The sequence below is a fragment of the Geotrypetes seraphini genome, chromosome 7, assembly GCF_902459505.1.
Source record: "Geotrypetes seraphini chromosome 7, aGeoSer1.1, whole genome shotgun sequence".
In the NCBI taxonomy this organism is placed as follows: Eukaryota; Metazoa; Chordata; class Amphibia; order Gymnophiona; family Dermophiidae; genus Geotrypetes; species Geotrypetes seraphini.
The window spans coordinates 65,178,103-65,201,830 of NC_047090.1; the positions used below are offsets into that span (position 1 = coordinate 65,178,103).

Sequence of the window (23,728 nt, forward strand, 5' to 3'; positions counted from 1 at the left end):
TGGCTGCTAGTATTCTTGTTCCCGCCATGCTCAGGTGCAGGCCATCCCTCCTGTAGAGCTTGCTCTTTCCCCAGAAGGACGACCAGTTCCTCACAAAGTGGAAGCCCTCCTCCTTGCACCACCTCCTCAGCCACGCATTCACCTCCTGGAGCTCGGCCTGCCTCCTTGCATCTGCCCTCGGGACCGGCAGGATCTCCGAGAATGCTATCCTCTGTGACCTCCGTTTCAGCTTCCTTCCTAGGACCCTGAACTGGTCTGTTAGCGCAGGCATGCTGAAATTCCTCCGGCTCACATCATTTGTTCCGACGTGGACAATTACTGCTGTCTCCTCCAATGAAAGCAGTGCATGCAAATAGATCTCATGCATATTCATTGGGGAAATCCTGAAACCCCAACTGGATTGCAGCCCTCAAGGAGGGACTTTGACACCCCTGGTTTATAATTTCCTTCAAGCTATACCAAATTGAGGGTTGTATATTGTAGGAAAGCAATCTCACATCTTCCAAATAAACCACAACTCTCCTCTCTACATGATGCATTGATGGCTGTGAAGCACACAGAGGGCCTAATGTTCTTTTTCTAAATGTTTGCTACTATGGAAAGACACAGTGTATTAACACTGCACGCATGTAATTTGTTTCAGGGTAAGCCAGTAGTTTTAAACTTAGCTCAGGCGTGTGTTGAAGGTGCATCTGAGCTGCATGCACAAAGATTAGTTGCCCATTGCACGCAAGGTAGAAATTAATCATGTTTGGAGAGGGTGCTGCCGACTACATGAGGGGAGCACTTGTCCCAGTGAAGTAGTGTAAAAAAATGTTTTCAGGCTGCTGAATGCATGAGGGGATCACTTGTCCCCCTGAAGAAGTATAATTTTTATAATTTTTTTTTTAGCATTTTGCCGCTCCCCTTATGACGTGTGCCTATGATGCACTCCTAAAGGCAAGCCTATCATTGACGCTCATGTGCGCATTCATGCCTCTTTCTTTAGACTATTCTGTGCACGTGTCAGTCACTTTCTCCAACAACTAAGCAGATGGGATTTCCACAGACCTAAGTGATCATCATTTGCATGCGAAGTTGTTTGAACATTGTCTGATTTGAAAACGATAATTAATTTACCAGCACCACAATCCACAGAATTTTAACGGGAATTTTATAGCATCTAGGCCTAAGTGTTTATAAGCTAATTTTATAAAGGAAATCCTGAAGTTTCCCTTTGAAAAACTGGACCAGCAAGGGGGGGGGGGGGGAGAAAAGTAGCCAAGGTAGGTGTAAAGCAGATATGTTAAAATGCAGAGATTTCAAAATGAAATTTCTCCCATTTGCTCTTCCCTGACCTAACACTGGGCTAGATGCACACATGCAAGGTTGTGGCATCGATTGGATGTCTGGTTTTAATACTGGATATAAATGGCAAAACTTACAGAAATCTCACACCTCAGCAGGAACAAACCGGATTAGGAAGCAGTAGATTTAAATCTGAAAAATGAAGAGACAAGATCTTCTGGAGATGAAGATATATATTTTAATGTTGTTTGCTGCATAGGACTGTAAGTGGTTTTAACCAAAATTTTAAATACAGGACTGATTTATAGTGCTCATGTTCTATAAAGGCTTACTTTATACAAACAAAACATACAGAGAAATAGTAATATAATATCTATAAAAATAAGACACAGTAGAACAGTTTTGCTTGCAAGTTCTTTACTACAATATATATATAGCAGTAGCTAATTCACATTTGGTTTGCTAGCATACCTTAAAAAAATCTGAATGTCAAATTAGTTTAAACACACATTAACCTTTGAGTTAAAAATATCTTTAGTGGACTAAAGTTTTAAAATTAATGTGTTGAAATGAACTGGGAAAAAAAGGCTGAAAATCGGGATTGGGCGGGGAAGGGGAGGAACATGAACCAAATATTTTGCTCTATGCACATCTCTACTTGAAACAAAGGACATTTAAAAAAAAAAAAAAAAGTCAAGTCAAAAATGAAGAGCTGAAATTACTGGTAGCCATCTTAAACTAATAAAAGAAACCCTGCTTGAGTCAACCAGCTATGGCTCATTAACTGTGCATTGGAAGATTAAAATGCTTCTCACAACAAACTTCTGCTCCTAGGGTCAGAAGGGGTTTTGTCATAGGGGCAGTGTTCCTCAAGTTGTAAGAGTGCTTGCATACTGAGTTCCAGAGAGAACTGATCCGGGGCTCTTGTCAAAGGACCGTCACTGGCATCTCTATGTTTGGACTAGACAGGAGGAATTAAGAAGAAAAAATCTTTAGGAAGCTAAGCTACCAAAATTGCACAGTTCCAGGAGGGAGGCACTTTAGCCATTCCATTTTGAAAGTACAGTATATCCTAAAGCAGTGTGGTTATTTGCTGTCCCTAATCCCATAATGCATCAGGATATGGCTGTCAGAGTACCAGGACTAGTGCTGCCCGATTCACGATTCGAATCGGTTCACCGATTCACTTCAGGTGAATCGATTCGAATCAATTTAAATTTTTTAAAAATCGGCTTCCCGATTCGGACCCTCTCCCCTCGTCCCCTAAAGTAGGAGCGGCAGCACTGCTCTTACTGGTCACTGCCGCACCTGTTTTAGAGGGCGAGGAGAGAGGGTCAGTCGGGAAGTGCTGCATCCAGCTTCCCTTCTGGCCCCCCCGAAGGACTGCCTCCCTGAAAGACAGTGCACCCCCCCCCCCCCCGGGAAGGCCTCCATGTTCCCCCTGGCCTCTCCGAACCGTTTACCTTACAGCTTCAGCCGAAGATCACGGTTACAGCTCTTTGCACTGCAGTGCTTTGAGCTGTTTCTTCTGCTGCGGTCCCACCCCTCCTCTGACGGCAGAGGAAACAGCTAAAAACACTGCAGTGCAAAGAGCTGTAACTGCGAACTTCGGCTGAAGCTGTAAGGCAAACAGTTTGGGGAGCCCAGGGGGAACTCGAAGGCCTTCCCGGGAGGGGTGCACAGTCTTTCGGGGGGCAGTCCTTCTGGGGGTGGGACAGGCCTTGGGGGGTGCAGGCCTTCAAGGGGTGAACAGGCCTTCAAAGGGGAGACAGGCAGGCCTGGGGGGGCAGGCCAGGGATGGTGGTATAGACCTTAAGGGGGGACAGGCCTTCAGGGATGGGGGTACAGGCCTTCAGGGGGGAGGTGCAGGCCTTCAGGGGGGGGACAGACCTTCAGTGGGGGGGCCCTAGTGTAGAAGTACACGGAGGGAGGGAAGAGGGGGTTCAAAGAGATGTGCATATGCCGGACTTTGGGGGGAAGAAATAATGGGTCTAAAAATAGAGGAGAGGGAGAGAGATGATGGACAATGGGATTTAGGGAGGGAAGGAACAGAAAGGGAGAGAAGTTGGACACAAGGGATGGTGTCGAGGGGGAATAAAGATACTGGATGGGAGGGTGAGATGCTGGATGAAAGGGTAGTTAAGAAAAGGTGGATCTGTGGATGGAGACGAAAAAAAAAGAAAGATGCCAGACCTCCGGAGGAGGGAAGGGAAACGGAAGGGGAGGACAGGAATGGCAGATGGATGGTTAGAACGGAGAAGAAGAAGACCCTGGCAAGCAAGTTATCAGAGCCTGGGACCAACAAGATTTGAATATGACCAGACAACAAAAGGTAGAAAAACTAATTTTATTTTCCATTTTGTAATTACAATATGTCAGATTTGAAACGTGTATCCTGCCAGAGCTGGTGTTAGACCGCAAATGTGAGCTAGGATTTAATAGAGAGAGGAAAAGTCTTTTTTGATTGTTTATTTTGTTTACACCACAGCACCAGTGTGGTTAGGAGAAGGCAAAAGGGGTGAAGAGGCTATAAAATAAACCCACCAGGATGTTTTTAAAAAAAACATCCAATTGGGCAGGAAAATCGAATTGAATCGAAAAACCAATTCAGTAAGCTGAATCAAATCGAATCAAATTTTTTTTTCCTGAATTGGGCAGCCCTAACCAGGACTGGCTTAAAATCTCCTGGAACTGGGAAACTTGGCAGCTCTACCAAAAGTTATGAATAAAAGCTTCATGATGCTGGTTCTGATTGAACAGAAAGTCAAAAGGAGAGGGAAGAAAATGGCGAATCAAAAACAAAACAAAGAACCAGCTTAACAGAAAAAGCACCAAAATGCAAGGACAGCTTTCAGTACAAGTCTTCATTATTGCTGCTAAGGAGGAGTGGGTAGGCTGTCCCAATATACCGTCCATAGCGATAAACCACAATCTGAATCTCATATTCTTCTACCCGCACCAGCTCTCGAGTCACTTTTTCTTGGGACTGCAGAAAAATGATTGTGAAAAGTGCAAATTCAAACTCTGGACTGACACCTATAAAGGTGCTTCCTACTGGTTTTACCACATCCTTCCAGCTAAACTGCAGGTTTAGAACTTGATCATCTTCATCAGGCTGTGAAAAAAAAATGAGAAACACACTTAAGAACTGCTGCAGCTACGAGATTGAATGTGAATAGTATTATAAAAAGAACTGGATGCAATAAATTAAACTACAGATCCAGTACAGATGCATGCGTTCATTTGCACTAACAAACTTTTATCTGTTTTATGTCAGTTTGTTTTTATTGATTTTAAACTGTGTATGTTTTAAGTACTTTCATTGGAATAAGAAGATAAGCAGTTTATACTACACTTCCCCCTCCCCATTCGCGGTTTCTGCACTCGCGATTTCACATAATCGCGATTTTTTTCTGGGGAGGGGGAAAATTTAAAAAACCCATATTTTTTACCTCCCTGCCGCCTTCCCGGCCTTACCTGGTGGTCTAGCGGGCTTTCGGGGCAGGAGCGATCTTCCTACGCTCCTGCCCCGTGCAGATCGCCATGAGGAAATGGCTGTAGGGAGTTCCCGTCGTAGTCTCGAGAGACTACGGGAACTCACAGCAGCCATTTCCTCTTGGCGATCTGCACGGGGCAGGAGTGTAGGAAGATCGCTCCTGCCCCGAAAGCCCTCTAGACCACCAGGTAAGGCCAGGAAGGCGGCAGGGAGGTGGGGGTGGGTCAGAGCCAGATAATCGCGGTTTTTCGCCATTCGCGGTCCGGCTCTGCCCGTATTCCCCGCGAATAATGAGGGAGAAGTGTAGTATTTTAGCCCGTCTAGAAGTCTGGTTGGCTCTCGTAGTTCCTTGCCGCCGCCCCCCCTTCCCTTTCCGCGTTCCCGACTCCAAACCTGTAGACTCCAGCAGCGTCTGCAGTACTGTACACATGCTGCTTCGGGGCCTTCTATGGTCCCGAAGCAGCGTGTAGAATGATACAGATGCTGCTGGAGTCGGCAGGTTTGGAGTCGGGACCGCGGAAAGGAAAGGGAGGGGGGGGGGCAAGGCGAAGAACTTACTTTTACCAGAGCAAGGAGTCCAGTGCTGGCGGCCAGTCCTGCCAGCGAGTGTAGTTAGGTGCTGTAAGGCTGGGGACGCACGCATGCACACTCCTGCCACCATGGACCTACATCTCATGGAACAGGGAAAATGGAATACACAGGTAGGAGTGCGCATGCGCGGCTAGGGTTTTTATTATATAGGATGAATAAATAAATGAAATAAAGTACAATCTTAAAGGTGGATCACAGGTAAGATATCCAGCTTGGCAACCTTGTCTAGATCATCTAAAATGCAACCCTGTGTAGTAGCTTAGTGCTACTGCTGTTTTAAAATATTTTCAGCCTCTCACTGCTACCACCATGGTCTGATACTGGATAAGCATGAATTATTGTTAGTTGGTGTTAAATGAAATTCTGTGAATAGCAAAGTGAAAAAATTGCAAATGCTGACAGATTTTCCATAGGCATTTAAGCATGCATCTAATGTGGCGATCACTTGTAATAAGAAACTTCTCAAGCTTATGTTTAACTTATAAATATGAGAAAATGAATGCTGACATGCTAGGGCAGGGGTAGGGAACTCCGGTCCTCGAGAGCCGTATTCCAGTCAGGTTTTCAGAATTTCCCCAATGAATATGCATTGAAAGCAGTGTATGCAAATAGATCTCATGCATATTCATTGGGGAAATTCTGAAAACCCGACTGGAATACGGCTCTCGAGGACTGGAGTTCCCTACCCTTGTGCTAGGGCATAATAAGATATTCAAATTAGTTTGGGGTCCATTGACGTCTTTTGTAGATTTGCTATAGTTGTCCTTTATCTTTATTTTCCGTTGTTTTTCACCCACACATCCGGGGGGGGGGAGGGGGAGAAGGAGGGGGATATATCTTTTGTTTTGGTATTATTCCTGATGGTAATGATGGATGGGGGAGGGAATTTTTATCTTTTGTATAGATACTGATTGATTATAAGTGCTTGGTTGATTATCATTATTTGTATATAAATTGTATTGTACTTTTTGTTGGCATTAAAAACTAAATAAAGTTTAAAAAAAGAGAAACTTCTCAACATATTTATAAATGTCTAGAGACAGAAATAACTAGTGAAATCATTACATCTGCTGACGACACAAAATTATTCAAAACTGTTAAACTGAAGGATTGTGAAAAATTGCAAAGGCAGAGACTTGGCATCCAAATGGCAGGTGACATTTAATGTGACCAAGTACAGTGAAGCATGTAGGGAAGAGAAGCCCAAACTATAGTTACGTGACGCAACTTACAAAGCCTTTGTATCGCTCGCACCTTAAATACTGGCCTCAATTCTATAAATAATACCTTTTTAAAAAATCGGTACAGACAAAATAGTGTTGAGGTTGAAAGGCTTTGGCTCACTGGCTGAGCTGCTGCCTCTGCACCCAGAGGATGCGAGATCAAATCCCGGTGTTCCTCCTTGCGACCCTGGGGAAGTAACTTAATCCTCTAGTGCCCACTGCTTTGAATGTCAGCTTTGAAATGCCTAAGCGAGAAAAAGGTGGTATACAAGTACCCCATTCCCGTTCCCCATCCCATCAACAGTGCTCAAAAATTAGGCACCACGTATAGAATAGGCTTAGCATCAGGAACTGCACCTAACTTTAAGAGGTACTATTTACACCAACTGAAATGTGGTATAAATCCCTGTGCTTAAATAAGACATGGGTGCCCCCCTTATTCTATAATTACACAAGTAAATTCAAAGAACATCCCCCCAATCTGTCCTTGAACCTCCCATTTCCATGCTCCCTTTTTGGGCCCTCAAATAAAATTCAATTAAAACTAATTAGCAGCAATAATTATCAGCACTAATTGGTTTGTTACTCAGTTGAGTGTGCAAATTGGTTACACACCCAAATTTGTATGTGCAGTTTTTAGCATCAATAGAATTCGAGGGAGTGTGCAATTTTGGGTCACTTCATCTTAAAGATAGTTCAGAGAATGGCAACAAACATAATAAAGACAATGGGATGACTTCCCTATGAGGCTAGGGATCTTCAATTGGAGAAGAGATGGTTGACTTTTCATAGAAGTCTATAAAATACTGAGTAGAGTAGAAATGGTAGACGTCAATCACTTGTTTACTCTTTTCAAAAATACAAGAACTAGTGGTCATGCAATGAAGTAGTAAATTTAAAACAAATTGGAGAAAATATTCTTCACTCAACATGTAACTAAACTCTAAAATTCATTGTTAAAAATGTGGTAAAAGCAGTTAGCTTAGCAGGGTTCAAGAAATGTTTGGATAATTTGCTAAAAGAACATATGCATAAGCCATTACTGAGATGAACTTGAGAAAATCCACTATTTTTTTTTCTAGGATAGGTATCATAAAATCTGTTTTATTCTTTTGGTCTACTGCTAGATATTTGTGACCTGGATTGGCGACTATAGGAAAAAGGTAGGCTGGATAGACATTTGGTCCCACTATGGCAATGCTTAAGTTCTAATGTAATGTGTGGGAACCCTAAATTATGCCCTTTAAAAGGAAGAATATTCATGCAGTTACAGTATGTCATGTTTTATAGTCTATCTTTCCTTGCACAAATTCAAACTAAAGCAGTTTACAATAGAACATATCCATAACAGCACAAACACACCATAAAATTAAAAAAATATTTATTATTCATAGATGTTTATAAATGGTATGCTTAAGTTAGTCTTCCGTTTGTACATTTCTCCTAGGAGGGCTCACCTGGGTTCCATGAGACAGCTGCCTGTCTTAGATGCCAGGCCCCTGATGCAGGTTGGGACATATGTTCTGGACTTGTCCTAATATTCAACATTTTTAGAATGCAATTTTTCTTTTTGTAGAGTGCATTTGGAACATTGTTCTTATTTGGAGCTGTTCCCCATTATTCCCCTCGTCAAAAGGGGGCTGCTGCTTTCCTTAAGTCGACTGTCCTTATTGCCTTGAAATGTATCTTGCTGAAATGGCTAGAGGGTGAAGCTCCGGATTACTCCATTTGGCGATGTCAGATGATTACCTTCCTGATGTGGGAACGGAGGGATGTGACGGACTTTTCCTCTCTCCCAGGGCGCGTCTTCCAATGCACTTGGGAACCCTTTTGGACTACTATGACTCCCTTGGCTCGTGCCGTTTGCTTAACTGTTGATTCTATGTTTTTCTGTATCACTATGTTACAGTTGGTAAGCTTGCTTGTTTCCTTTTGTCTTATCTATTTGCTTCTGTTGTTGTACTTGGAAGGAGGACCTGGGAGGGAGGTTTGGGGGGATTGTTTGAGAGGTGGGGGAGTTTCTCGGAGGGGGGAGGAATGGTATGGGAGGGTTTGTAATTTCAAAATTTGAGCCTGTATGCATCTCGTTTTGTATATTTGCTATGTTTTCCTGATGAGCTCAATAAAATATATTTCAACACATAAATTGTATGCTTAGCTAATTAAGGCCCCCTTTTATGAAGCTGTGTTAGGGTGGTGGGGGATTTTATCGCCCATCGCTGTGGTAAAAGTTCCGACGCTCATGGAGGGCCCAAGTTGTTGTTTTTTTTTTTCAGCCAATCGTAGCTGGTTAGTCAAAGTGAAAGCCACTTAAGAGATCACATCAGGATTTAAAGATCAGAGGACAAATACGTGATGACGTGGCAAATGGAAACATGAGGAGCTGATCGAAATCGTACAGTGAAGGACACTGGGGAAAACCCATGCTGGATTAAGGACAGATTCTTGAATATCCGGTTACATAGGAACATGAACAACTATGAAACAAAAATATGTAACAATGAATTATGTTTATATGTATTTATGTATGAACCATGGGGGCGGGGGTCCAAACCAAAAAAACCCACAAAAAACATTTTTTGGTCCTCCAACAGCGCTAAAGGATGTTTTAAAAGTGAGAAGCATGACCAATGGTGTCCTCTTGTAGAAACCCCCCCCTAATTAAAGTATGAGTAGAACAACTAAATTTGTAAGCAAAACCTTAAACTGTTACCAGTGTGTCAGACAACCTGCAATTTTGTGTTTCCCCCTTTTTTCCCTACCCTGCGCTGTTTGTTATCCTCTTGTTTTTCCCATCATCCCTATGCTCTCTTATGGTGCGGTTGTTTGTATTGTATTGCATTGTTCTTCGCCGGGTTTATAGCTTGATTCTGCTTTTCTGGTCTGTACTTTTTGTATATCCTGTGTTACTCTGGTTGACCTCAATAAACATGATATTTAAAAAAAAAAAATCAGAACTGGAAATTAAACACAACTTAAAAGATGTGGGATCAACAAGTTTTAAGAATTGGTGACTTAGGGCTCCTTTTACAAAGACCCGCTAGTGCCTTAACGCACGGAATAGCGTGCACTAGTCGCTACCGCCTCCTTTTGAGCAGGCGGTAGATTTTTGGCTAGCAGGCGCTAATCCGGTGCATGCAGTAAAACCCGTAGCGCACCTTTGTAAAAGAGGCCCTTAATGGCACTATAAGACTGGAGAATGCAAACGTGTAACATTGATATTGTTTAAAAAAAAAAAAAAAGGGACAAAAATAAGGTATGAAAGTAGAAAACTAGACATGAGACAAATGGAGGGGGGGAGAGTATATATCCATGGGTGTGTCAGAAGAGATGAAAATGAAAAGGTTTCATAGTTTATTAAAATTTCGATTAAACGCTTGTCATAGCATTCAAAGCATTGTACAATTAAACTAAGACATAAAATGGGAAAACAGACAATGGACAGACATACTTGATTGGAAAAGAGCAATTGTAAACAAGAGGGAAAGCAAGGGAGAACTACATTTTATAAGTAAAGTAAATGCAAAAGAGTAAAACAATGGGATAGGAAAAGATGTTAAAAAAGTATGAACGGTTACGTGGCTGGAAAGGTGAAATGTATTTGCTTAGATGTCAGTATGACATGTAACATGATACTAAGGAAATGGTGAATGGAAAGGAGCGAGTGTATGAACTGTATGGGTAATGATATGATATCAAAATGTGGCTAATGGCTCATAATTAAGTTAGCAAAACAAAACAAAGAAAAAAGTGGTGGATATAGTATTGTTTTGTTTTTGGAGTATGTGTTTGATTTGGGGCACAAAAATTGTTGGTGAAGTTTTATCGCAGTGGGGTGTTTTGGTTTTATTTTAAGCTATGATGTCATCACATTGGCGTTGCCAGCATTTTTCCCTTTTGGGGTTTTTTTTTTTTTTTTTCCTTTTTTGTGCTGGTTTTGATTTGAAGGTTTTTGTGACGTTTGAGATGTTCATTGGACAATGTCAGGGACGCTGTTCCTGAGTGATTGGCATCAGATGCAGCTGAACTAGAATGGGAGAATTTAAACCAAGGACTGATTCAGTGGAGTTTGCCTGCTGTGGGTGAGTCACTATGGAACATGTGCTTTTTCCTTTTGGGATTTAAGTTGATTGGTACTAGGAATGAAGTTTGCTGGGAATTTTGAAATAGCCTAAGCGAAACAGAGCCACTGTCGAGCCCGGCTCTTTGACTGGAAACAATTTTTGCTTTGTATCAATTTCAGCTATTTTGGATTTTTGTGCAAGCTGTTTGTTTTAGAATAGGGGTGGGAAACTCTGGTCCTCGAGGGCCGGAATCCAGTCGGGTTTTCAGGATTTACCCAATGAACATGCATTGAAAGCAGTGCATGCAAATTCATTGAGGAAATCCTGAAAACCCGACTGGATTCCGGCCCTCGAGGACCGGAGTTGCCACCCCCTGTTCTAGAATATCCTTTGGTGCAAGGAGATTGGGATTTTTGATATTGTGGGTGGACTGTGGAGTTACTGAGTTGTTTTTTTTTTTTTTAAAAAAGAGACCAATGACTGTGAAAATAACCCACTTGCACGATGAAGTTGTGCTGTTTTGGATGTATATAATCTGAGGTATCTTTCTCCATTTTTTCTTGGATGGTGCAAGTGCCTTGTCCAAAGGATATATATTCTTTAAAGCTATTTTGTTTTTCTAATTTAAATACAATATAGTTTGTTTTGAGTTTCTTGTTCATAATTAAGTTAGTCATGATTTGGGGAAATACTGTCACAAGAGCTGAGGGAAAAAAATGTGTATGTAACGAAGATTAGAAAGCAGTTGAAGGCCCAGTTATGTAAGCAAGTGATTTCACTGCATTGAGGCCTCCTTTTACGAAGCCACGGCAGCGGCTTTAATGCGCATGACTTTTTATCATGCGCTAGCCGAAAAACTACCGCCTGCTCAAGAGGAGGCGGTAGCGGTGAGCGCGGCTACCGCGGCTTCGTAAAAAGAGCCCTGAATAGTGAGTAATGATTTACTTTGGCAAGGAACCACATTCTGTTATCTGCACAGCAATTCTTGGTGACATGAGCCTTCATGTACTTTTGTACTGGTTTATTTTTATGAAGATGTATTGTTACTTGCTCACTAGAGAGGATGGCTTGGGCTATAAATTTTAAAATACATATACCCCTTATTTATTTATTTGCATTGGGCTGCTTTATCAGTTAAATCTAATGAAACCTTATGAACTCATCAATTAAAATACAATACTACACACAACTGCATAGAAGCACAGAACGCCCTGAAAGTTTGCAGATGCCTTAGACTTGTTTTTTTGTATGCTGACAGATGGCAGATTATGATGGGGGTGGGAAAGGGAAAAGAGCTTAGTTCTGAAAACGAGGAAGAACTAATGCTTAACTGTTGTTTTCTTTTCTGATGAGGTAAGTAGCAATTATGGGCCTGGTTGTACAATAGTGTCTTTGAATAAAATATTTTATTACTAAAAATATTTGTTATTCAAACTTGAAACAGGGTGTGTTAGAGATTGAGCACCAGTATCCATTAGCATACTTATTTTTATGCCTGGGCCTCATCACTTTTCCACAATGGACTGACTATTTCCCAACGCTGTGCATTCAAAGCCTGGCAATAGCACACAAAAGAATTTATGCCACCACCCCCTTCTACATAAAATCCAAGCTACCCATCTACATCCCCACCCGCACCCTCCGCTCAGAAATGGAGATATGCCTATGCATTCCCCCCGGAAGGTCCCTCCTCTCAGAAACCGCCCGCAAACGCTCCTACAGCCACTTCATTCCCCAACTCTGGAACCAACTCCCCCCTCAACTAAGACTACAGAACTCACTAATGATATTCCGGAAAATGGTAAAGACCCTCCTCTTCAACTAAAGGTCACCCTCAGTCTACACCCAACCCCTTAAACCCCACCTCTACCCTTCTTTCTCCATTCTAATCTTCTGCCAAAAATTTCTGTATAGTCCACTCTCAGCCTATACTCAAATAACTTGTATCTAAACTAAACTACTTATATTTAAACTACTGTTCTTAATTTGCTGTATAGTCCCTATATCTAAACTGCTGCACAGTCTTGTATGTCCAAGTATTTAAATCTACTGTATAATCTTGTATGTCCAATTCACTCCATTGTGAATGTTTACTTGTAAACCGTTCTGAGCTACTGGGAGGATGGGATAAAAATCTAAATAAATAAATAAAATAAATTCTGACGTTTTATGCTAATAAGATGATGAATCTCTGGAGTAAAGCAGGATTTTGTCCGTTTGGATTCTCACCCAGCATTTTAGGCTGGATATTGAGTTGATAACAATTGTCTAGACATGTTTCTTACCCTATTTTTGTACCGTCGGGCAACATAGCCCTTGTAGTCAATGTGGTTGCGTTTCTCCTGCAGGTAGAATTGGATCCAGTTATGAAAGCCCATGATCTCTTTTCCACGTTTGGTCTCTCCTACAAATACATGTTCAAATCCACAAGAATCAGCCCTGCAATAAAGATATGAAACAATATGGAAAAACAAAGCAATAAGCAACTTTATGACAGCTGTAATAGCTCCATTACATAAACACTTATGGTACCACAATGTTAAAATTTAATTTAGAAATGAGCCAATTAGTACCAATAATTCATAGTTCTTTTTTTTTTTTTTTTTTACAACTTTGTAGCTCCTCATAGTATGCACAGATTCTTGACCTTGTAAAATTGCCTTGATCCTTTAAAGCAGGGGTGTCCAACCTGTGGCCTGAGGGCCGCATGTAGACCCGTGAAGCGTTTTTGTGCGGCCCCGGTCGAGGGTGATGCAGTGTTTTCCTCTGCTACCCCCAGGTGTTTACCGTCTTGCCGGCTCCCTCCTCTGTCTTGCTGCAGCGTTTGCGCGGCCTCAGAAAAACTTTTTTCAGCCAATGCGGCCCAGGGAAGCCAAAAGGTTGGACACCCCTGCTTTAAAAGGCATAGAGTGCTCCATAAATTCTAGAATAGATTAACTGGCAACAATTTGGATGTATACTTGTATCTTGCTAAATAATATTCGATGTAGATGCGCATGTAAATATTTTAGCGCACAACTGAAATGAAAGCATGGCCATGGGAGGAGCAGGGACGGACCATAGCTGCTCACTAAAGATGACAAGAACACTCCTAATTTACATCCAAAGATTTACACCAGGTTTCAGCCCAAAGTTTGGCATGAATCTTGGCATTAAGCGCTATTCTACACACAGGACCTGATTCTACATAGTGCGTCCCGATTTTAGGCAGCAATAGGCGTCCTACAGCTGTCTAATCAGCCATTGGGGATGCACGTTTTTTTAAAAAAAAATGCTCCCCAGGCAGGCTTTCTATATTGAAGGTGAGGCCCGCAAGACACCTAAGCTCGCCAATCAGGCCTTAGACTTAGTGGGGATGGGCGGACCCGCTATGCCTAAGGCCTGATTGGTCCAGGCTTCTAGAGCCTGGGCCAATCAGGCCTTAGGCTTCGGAAGGATGGGCTGGGAAGGGGCGGGCCCGCCTCATTTCGACGAGACGGGCCTGCGGCTGGACGGGCAAGTCCCGTCTGGACAACAAGGAAAGGTTAGTTTGGTTGGGGGGAGGCTTGAGGGCTGTTAGCGCGGGGGGGGGGAGGGCGGAGGTGGGTGCGTCTTCCGGCAGGAGGGATTGGGCACCTTCCTGCCAGCGATCGGTAGTGTCGGGGGGGGCATCTTCTGGTAGGAGGGATTGGCCACCCTCCTGCCAGCGATCGGTAGTGTCGGGGGGGGGGGGGGGCGGTCAGTATACTTATAGCAGGAGGGATTGGGCACCCTAGGTTCGCCTAAGGCCCGCCTAAGGCCCTTAGGTGAGCTTAGGTGTCTTGCGGGCCTCGCCTTCAATATAGAAAGCCTGCCTGGGGAGCATTTTTTTTTAAAAAAACGTGCATCCCGATTGGCTGATTAGACAGCTGTAGGACGCCTACAGCTGCCTAAAATCGGGAAGCACTATGTAGAATCAGGGCCACAGTGCCTAACTTTGAGTGCCGTTTATAGAAACTCACTCACCACTCAATTTTTCACCCAAATTTGGGTGCCATTTACAGAACCTAGTTTTAAATGTCTAGACTATCTGCAAATTTTCAGCAGCATTCTATAAATAATGCTATTGCTATGCTGTCTGAAGGATGAAGTGAGGACGTTCTACCTGGCTTAATCTGCATAGCTATACAGACAGCAGCTGAGGATCTCCACTATCTGGAAAGCCTGCAGTGTTCACCAATCTCCATGTACTACTTGCTATCTAGATATATTTAATATGCATATTCAAACAACCTTTAAAAACTGTCTCTACAGTATCTACAGCAGCTACAAAATCTTTCTTCATATATTGAAGAGACAACTACAGCACTACTACTTATTTCTAAAGCGTGCTAAATGTACACAGCACTATACATTAAAGATGTAAGAGACAATCCTTGCTCAAAGCTTACAAACTAATTAAAATAGCTAAGAGGACAAATTGGGGTTAGGGAATCTCTCACAGAGGGATCAATAAAACAGACAAAGATACTTTACAAGTTAGTGGGAGTTAGGAGTTAAAAGCAGCTCAAAAAATAATAATATTAATTTGTTTCTTGTATACCGCTATACCAGAAGTTCGAAGCGGTTCACAACAAAAAATACATACAGTCAATATCTAATATGAAGAATAAACAGTCAATATCTAAATACAAAACAAAAACAATTGATAAAAGGATACATCTGATAAGATCAATAAAGTTAAGCCAATTAGGATGTAAAAAACTGTTAAGAATTCATGATAGATTAGGCAGTAACATGACTAAGAAGAAAACATGTCAAACAAGCGTGTTTTTAGTGATTTTCTAAAATCAAAGTAAGAAGTGGCCTCAAGTATTAATTTTCCAAGCCATGTATTCAGTTTGGCGGCCTGGAATGATAAAATCTGTCAAAGAACTTCTTATATTGACATGATTTAAAAGAAGGGTAATTAAATAGGTTTATTCTATGAGTACATTTATTAGAACAATTCAGAGAAAACTGAGAGGCAAGGTAATCAGGTAGAATCCCAAAAACTGATTTGTAGCTAATGCAGGAAAACTTGAACAGAACTCTAGACTCCACTGGCAACCAGTGGAGTTTTTGATAGTAAGGGGTGATGTGCTCCCATTTTTTTAGACCAAAGATAAGGCGAACCGTGGTGTTCTTGATTTTAATAATGTCAGAGTACCGACTCAGGAAGTCTGTTCCAGGCATATTGTGCAGCATGATAGAAGAGACGGAATCTGGATTTGGCAGGAGAGAAGCGACATACGCAATGAATGGAGCTTCCAGGGAGGAGTATAAGGAAAGATAAGAGAGGAGAGATACTGAAGAGGAGATGTAGAGTGAATGCACTTGTAAGTCAATAAGAGGAGTTTGAACTGTATATAGACATGGACAGAGCGCCAATAAAGTGATTTGAAGAGAGGGGTAATGTGAGCATAGCGACACTGGCAGAATATAGGAGTGGAGCAAAATTTTGAACAGACTGAGGTGGAGAGAGATGGTTTAGTGCAGGGGTGTCCAACCTTTTGGCTTCCCTGGGCTGCACTGGCCGAAAAAAAATTTCTGGGGCTGCACAAACGCGCAAATGCTGCAGCAAGACATAGGAGGGAGACGGCAAGTCAATAAACACCCAGGGGCAGCAGAGGAAAACACTGACTGGGGCCGCACAAAATACTTCACAGGGCCGCAGGTTGGACACCCCTGGTTTAGTGGAAGACCTGTGAAAAACATAAGAACATAAGAGTTGACATACTGGGACAGACCGAAGGTCCATCAAGCCCAGTATCCTGTTCCAACAGTGACCAACTCAGGTCACAAGCACTGGCAAGTTCCCAAGGAGAAAACCAGAAGCTGCAGTAATCTAGCTGATAAGAGTATGGATAAGGGTTTTGGTAGTGTGCTCAGAAAAGAAAGGTCAGATTTTGGTGATATAGAGAAAGAAACAGGCTTTAGCAGTCTGTTACATTTGTGCAGAGAAAGAGAGAGGAGTCAAAAATGACTCTGTGGTTGTGAGCTGATGAGACAGGAAGGATGAGAGTTATCCACAGAAATAGAGAATGGGGGAAGAGGAGAGGTGGATTTAGGTAGAAAGATAAGACGCTCTTGGCTATGTTCAATTTTAAATGCCATTGAGACATACAGGCAGGCTGAGACTTGGGCCTGGATTCCTTTAGAAATTTCTGGTGTAATAAGGTAGATATGGGAGTTGTCAGCATAGAAGTGATACTGAAAACCATGGGAAGAGATCAGAGCGACGCACAACATATAATATGTTCATATGATTCAAAATGTTGTGTGATCATGGCAACCGAGGTACCCCCCTCTTCAAACCCAGCATGCACCCAAAAAGAGGGAGAAAAAGCCTCAGAATAATTAGCTCTCTTGAAAATAAAATAGAAGAACTTCAGGACCTGAATAATAATCTTTTGAAAGATAAGGGATTTATTTCTTCTTAGGAAAATGGAGTACTTGGAAAATCAAATCTGTAGGAAAATTTAAAAAACCGCAAAGAATATTGTAAAGTCACTACTGATACCATCTGTGAATATGCTGCACAAATATTTGATTTAAGTTTTGAAAATTCCATTGGCATTCCTACCTCCTGTCATGGGCGTCAGAACAGGGGAGGCCACAGGGGCCATGGCCTCCCCAAAAATTGTCGGTCGGTTATGGGTGGTTCTACTCCCCCACCCACCTCCTCCTGGTTGCTGTAATTTTAAGTCTTCAGGCAGTCACCACGTAGCATCAACGAGTGTTGCTGCAGAATGAACACTTCCAGGGCAGGCCTGCTTGTTGATGCTGTGCGGCGGATACCCAAAGACTTACAGGGACCAGGAGGAGGTAGGTGGGGGAGTCATGAGCTGGAGAGAGAGGTTGTGCTGCAGTATCCTGCTGGGCGGAGCCTTTGGCCCCCCCCCCCCCAAAAAAAAAAAAGCATTTCGCTGCCTATATCTCTCATTATAAGGGCTTAATATCTGCATCTTCCTGTAAGCTCCAATTCAGCTTTTGTACAAGAAAAGAATCAGTCTGTTCTTAACAACTGAATTTTTGGAATTATCATTAGAAGTTGCAACTCAGAGAACTACCTTAGTAGCACCATTTGCTCTGGAATTGACCATACAGTAGTATTGAAATCTCATTTCTGTGTGATGGATTAGAAGTTTTTGGGGTCCAAAATAGGGATATTTCTGAATTTAGCTAGAAGTACTCAGAAATGGCACCGAGTCTTGGCACTGGGATTGAAATTTGTATTAAGATTTCCTTGTTATGTGTGTTATAAGCTAAGGATAAATCTTGTTTTCTGAACTCAAACAGATAGTTGATAGTTGATTTTCTAGTGTCTAGAGAGGAAGTAAATATTTCTAACTTGCTAAGTGGTTTACATAAAACATACATAATCAGCATAGAACACATATATAGATAAATAGAAAAATACTTCTAAAACATTTACAATTAGAATCTCAATTCAATCAAGAGAATACCTCCACAAACAATGTTGTCTTCTGCAATTTCTTGGATTTTTGAATATCAAGAAGCAGCCTCAACTGCCCTGTCAACTTGTTCCATAATAATGCACCTGCAACTGATATTATAAATGCTCTCATATTAGCATAAGTTACGATCCAAATAGCTGTTCCACAAACCGCTGAAGTCAGCGAGAATATTTCAGAGAAAAACATCTTGATAATTATGTATTTGTTTCCTTATAATAAGGTGTTAATCTTGGATCATTTATTGTGGTCAAAAATTTACAAAACCGCACAAGAAGTTTCTAGTGCCGGCCGGAACGCTGAATGCTCTGTGCTGCTCCGATGATCCTAGAGTTCCTCTGAGCATCGGAACTGCGCAGAGCATTCAGCGTGCCAGCCGATGCCAAGAACCTCTTGTGTAGTTTTGTAAAAGGGGAAGTTCATGGGGTTTTTTAAAATTTGTATTGTGGTTCACATTATTATATATTTCCCAATATCACAATGATGTTATTGTGATTAATTATATTGAGACTTAATAATAAAAAACAATGACTGTAGTTTAAGAATACAGATAACTATATACCAGGGAAAAATATGAAATATGTTGCACATTACTGGAACAAACACACTAATTCTCTGCATACAAAGTCTATGACAAAAAAACTCCTTAAAAATAGATGTATGTAAGAGGGTTCTTAAACAAAAAAACCTACATATAATAAATTATGAGGTTTGATGTATTTTTAGGCTGGAAGACCTCAAAGTGTTCACAGCTATCTGGGTTTGGAAGTCAATCTGCCCAGAAAACCACACGTGAACTATCACTGGTCTTAATTGCCTTTATTTTGTTTTAAACACTCTTTTTAATTAATCTTTTATTTTATCAGATTTCACCTAATACCTACAGTGCTAAAAATCAGTCAGCTACCCCTCAAAACAGTACCACTAATTAATTTATCCAGGTTTACTTATCAAATAAAGCTCATGGTACTTAGCTTATAAAGTACTGCTGGGACAACAGTGCTAGCAATATTTTTTGGGTTACATTGGAAAGCTGTTGGTGATCTTGGAAGCTGAGGAAGGGATGAGAAGTCCTGTGTAGGAAAAGCCCAGGTGAAGACCTCTGAGAATTCCCCAATATAGAAGAAACAGGCCAATATAGCTAAAACCTAAAATGGTTGCTGAAAGAGCAAAATGGACACTCTGACTAAAAACTGTCAGCTTTGAAAGACACTTCTGCTTTCTTGAGAACAAGGTCAAACAGAAGGCACAGCTGGAGAGAAAAACAAGTCTAGTGAAAAAGGGATCTTGGCCCTATAGTAGCAGGTTAAGCTGATAGAAGTTTCACAAGAAAAAGGATGAAGACTCACCACGATACTGATGGATGCTGCGGAAGAAACAAGAGATGTAAGAATGTAAGAGAGCTAACCACAGAGCTAAAAAGCCGTTGGGCCCAGGTACTCAAGGGAGGGACTCTGATACATTAACAGGACAATTAAAGGCGTGACACACAGGATCACTCAAAAATGTTAACCAATCCATAGATTAATAAATGAGATAAGTAATATGATTAACCAATGAAAATGTGAAATGTAACATGCACCAACATGGGCCAGAGCTGTCAGAATCATATAAAAGGAAGCTCCGTGAACCATAGTTTCAGAACTCATCGGAAGTTCTCCATCAGTCAGGCCAGCCTGGTGTATGCTCTATCATTCTGTATAATTTGTTCCTGTAAGCTCTTGCTGTTTGATTATTAAATTCATATTATTTGAACCAGCATAAAGAGAGTCGAGTGATCTTTCCATGGAGGCCGTAATAGCCGGCTCTTCAAAGCCAATGTAAGATATGTAATAACTGCAGAACGAGATCAAACCTTTTCTTGCTCCTTATCAAGTGTACAGCTGTGTTCTGCAGAAGCTGCAATAATCTCAGTTTACATTCTGGAAAGCCCTGATACAAGTTTCAAGTTTCAAGTTTAATATTTATTTGTTTAATCGCCTTTTCAATATTCAAGGCGATTTACATATTAATAAAATTACACAATAAAATAGTTAAAAACTGACAAGACTAGACAATAACTATACGAACTGGGAACAAAAGGAAGGACGGGAAAGAAGTTACAATGTAATTAAGCAAGGTGGGGAACCAATTAAGGAAAACACGAAAGGATGGGATAGAAATAGTTGAATATATGAAGACGAGAGAAATATAAGTAAATGAAATTGAAAAATGTTAAAAAGAAAACTATAAATCAGAAGACAAATGCGTCGTTAAATAAAAAAGTGCAGCAATCAATATGAGGTAAAATGAGATCCTAAACAAATGAAGCATACTTTTTTTTTTTTTACTTTATTTAGTTTTTAATGCCAACAAAAAGTGCAATACAATTTATATACAAATAATGATGATCAACCAAGCACTTATAATCAATCAGTATCTATACAAAAGATAAAAATTCCCTCCCCCATCCATCATTACCATCAGGAATAATACCAAAACAAAAGATATACCCCCCTCCTGCTCCCCCTCCCCAGATGTGTGGGTGAAAAACAACAGAAAATAAAGATAAAGGACAACTATAGCAAATCTACAAAAGACATCAATGGACCCCAAACTAATTTGAATATCTTATTATGCCCCAGCATTCTAATCCAAATTACAACATGAGCGACACAGCTGACTTGGCACTACAAATGAAGAAATTTTTACAATGCACAAATATTTGACTAAATTGTCAACTGAATATGTAATTGGGATACCTAAACTTAAACACTGTTTATGGTTTTAATGAGATTCCTCCATTAATTGGCAAAACAAGAAGAGATTTTTTTTTTTTTTTTTTTTGGGGGGGGGGGGGGTTCTGATAGCAGCTGATCCAGAACATTTCTGCTTTCTCTTGACAATTTCAAACAGGAGTTTCCTAGCTATTCTGCTAGCAATTAGTCAAGTTCTGAAATGCAAATAACTGGTTCCCAGCCATAGGTAGGAACAACTAAATATAATTTGTGTTAAAATAACATTGTATCCCAAAATTATGGATTAGTGGAACAAAGAGCAATCTAGATATTAAATAATAAAAAGTGATACTGGTGACCCTTGAGAGACTAAAATCTAAATGTACGTATATACTGTATATGGATTCCCCCCTACTCCCCCCTGCCAATCCTTCTTTTGTTTTTGTGCACATCAAAACTTTTTCCCAGAGGCATAGCCAGGGGCAAGCCTGGCTCTCCCAGCAGTGGTGCACCTTTGATAATGGCTTTGGGGAGCAAGCTACAATTTCACCACTGTCTTGAAATCATCTCCTTCTACTGTACATCTGTCTTAAAAGGATAGCTGGTAGGGTGTAAGAACTGCTACTGCAAGCTGACCTGGAAGCTTTCTCTCTGCTGCGACTCCACCCCCAACACAACTTCCTGTTTACAGCATGGAGGAATGTGGCAGAGGGAAGTTTTCCAGGTCAGCCAGCAGCAGAGATTCTTACACACTGCCAGTGACCCTTTAAAAGATGCTGCACGGAGGGTAGGAGAGAGAAGACAGAGAGAAAAAGAAAAGATGCTGCAAGGGTATGTAGAATTGCATGAGAGAGAGAAAGAGAATGAATATATGCTGCAGAGGAGGGGTAAAGGAGAGGAAAAAATGTTGGAGTTAGGAAGGAGATGAAGAAGAGATGCTACACAGGGGAGAGAAAGATGAGGTGCTAAGTCAGGCCTGCACAACTCTGGTCCTCGAGGGCCAAATCCAGTCGGGTTTTTGGGATTTCCCCAATGAATATGCATTGAAAGCAGTGCATGCAAATAGATCTCATGCATATTCATTGGGGAAATCCTGAAAACCTGGCCTGGTGAGGACTGAAGTATTGCAGCCCTGTGCTAAATGCTAAGGTGAGTTAATATTTCCTTGTGTTTCATTATCTTTACTCTTCTACAACTACTATTTCTATAGCGCAGTGGTCTCAAACTCGCGGCCCGGGGGCCACATGCGGCCCAAGGTCTGTACTAGTGCTGCCCACTCTTTGCAGCGTCCTCTGGCTTCCCCCCTGGCCTCCTGCTACCTTCAGATAATTACCGCAGCCTGCAGAGAGGATTGCTGGTGTTGTAGCGATCCTTGCAGGCTGCCATCATCCTCAGCAGCACGTTCCCTCTGCTGCAATCCTGCCCCTGACATCAGAGGAGGGGCGGGACCGCAGCAGAGGGAACATGGTGCGGAGGCTGATGGCAGTCTGCAAGGAATGCTATAGCACCGGCGATCCTCTCTGCAGGCTGCGGTAATTAGCTGAAACTAACACCGGGAAGCTGGAGGATGCTGCAAAGAAGGGGGGAAGAACATGCAGGCTTTTAGGGGGGAGGGGGGAAGATTTATAAACTATAAAGAGTTTTACCTCATGCAAAATTGTCATTTCTTTAATAAGACATTAACTATTTTTTCTGAGGCCCTCCAAGTACCTACAAATCCAAAATGTGGCCCTGCAAAGAGTTTGAGACCACTGCTATAGCGCTACCAGATACACGCAGCGCTGTACAGAGTCACAAAAAAGAAGACAGTCCTTGCTCAAAAGAGCTTACAATCTAAACAGACAAACAGGATGTCATGGATAAAGTTAAGGGGAACGGTTCATCTGCTGGATGGGTTGGTGGGCAATAGGGGTATGGAGTGAAGACTGTATCAAAAAGGTGGCGATTCAGTCTGCTTTTAAACAAGGTAAGGGGCTTGGCTGACAAACTCGGGTAATTTATTCCAGGCACAGGGGGATGAAAAGAACGATGTCTGGAATTGGTAGTGGAGGAGAAGGGTACATCTACGAACAGCTTATCTGAGGAATGGAGTTTGCTGGGAGTTGTATAAGAAGAGAGGAGAGATATTGAGGGGCAGCAGAATGAACACACTTGTAGGTCTGCAATAGGAGCATGAACTGTATGCGAAGATGGATAGGGAGCCAGTGAAGTGATTTAAGGAGAGGGGTGACATGCAAGCAGAAGAAACTGAAATGATGACAGTATTATTTACCAAGATGGAGAAAGGAGGAGGAGGAGCAGAGGGTTTAGGAGGAAAGAGGAATAGCAGCTTAGTTTTGGACATGTTTAGTTTCAGATGACAGCAGGACATCAGGCAGCCCTTGACTGGCTTGCCACCTATCTCCACCCTCATGATCACTTAGGCTTCAGTTATAGTGAGGGACTGCAACTCCTTTTCTACTCTCCCTCAACTTCAGGCAATTCAGCTTACCAGGGCAACTACCCACGCCTTACTTTCTAAAAATAAAAGAACAAGAGGGCACTCGGAAAAGTTGAAACGGGACAGATTCAAAACAAATGTTAGGAAGTTCTTCTTTACCCAACGAGTGGTGGACAACTGGAATGCGCTTCCAGAGGGCATAATAGGGCAGAGTACAGTATTGGGGTTTAAGAAAGGATTGGACAATTTCCTGCTGGAAAAGGGGATAGAAGAGTATAAATAGAGGATTACTGCACAGGTCCTGGACCTGTTGGGCCGCCGCGTGAACGGACTTCTGGGCATGATGGACCTCAGGTCTGACCCAACAGAGGCATTGCTTATGTTCTTAAGTTGGCTCTGCATAAACTTGGGGTTTAACTGGGAAAAGTCTTGCCC

At 41.8% G+C, this 23,728-nt stretch overlaps 1 protein-coding gene across 1 annotated transcript in view; it reads right to left on the reverse strand.

Annotated features, from left to right (window-relative positions):
- Positions 1-3,827: 3,827 nt before the first annotated feature.
- LOC117363882 (poly(U)-specific endoribonuclease-like) overlaps positions 3,828-23,728 on the reverse strand; it is an 85,461-nt gene continuing 65,560 nt past the window's right edge. The window contains exons 6-7 of the mRNA XM_033952391.1: positions 12,947-13,100; positions 3,828-4,402 (exon numbers count right to left, since the gene is read on the reverse strand). Coding sequence (XP_033808282.1) covers positions 4,139-4,402; positions 12,947-13,100 — 418 coding nt within the window. The 3' untranslated portion in view covers positions 3,828-4,138. The remainder of the gene's footprint in view (positions 4,403-12,946; positions 13,101-23,728) is intronic.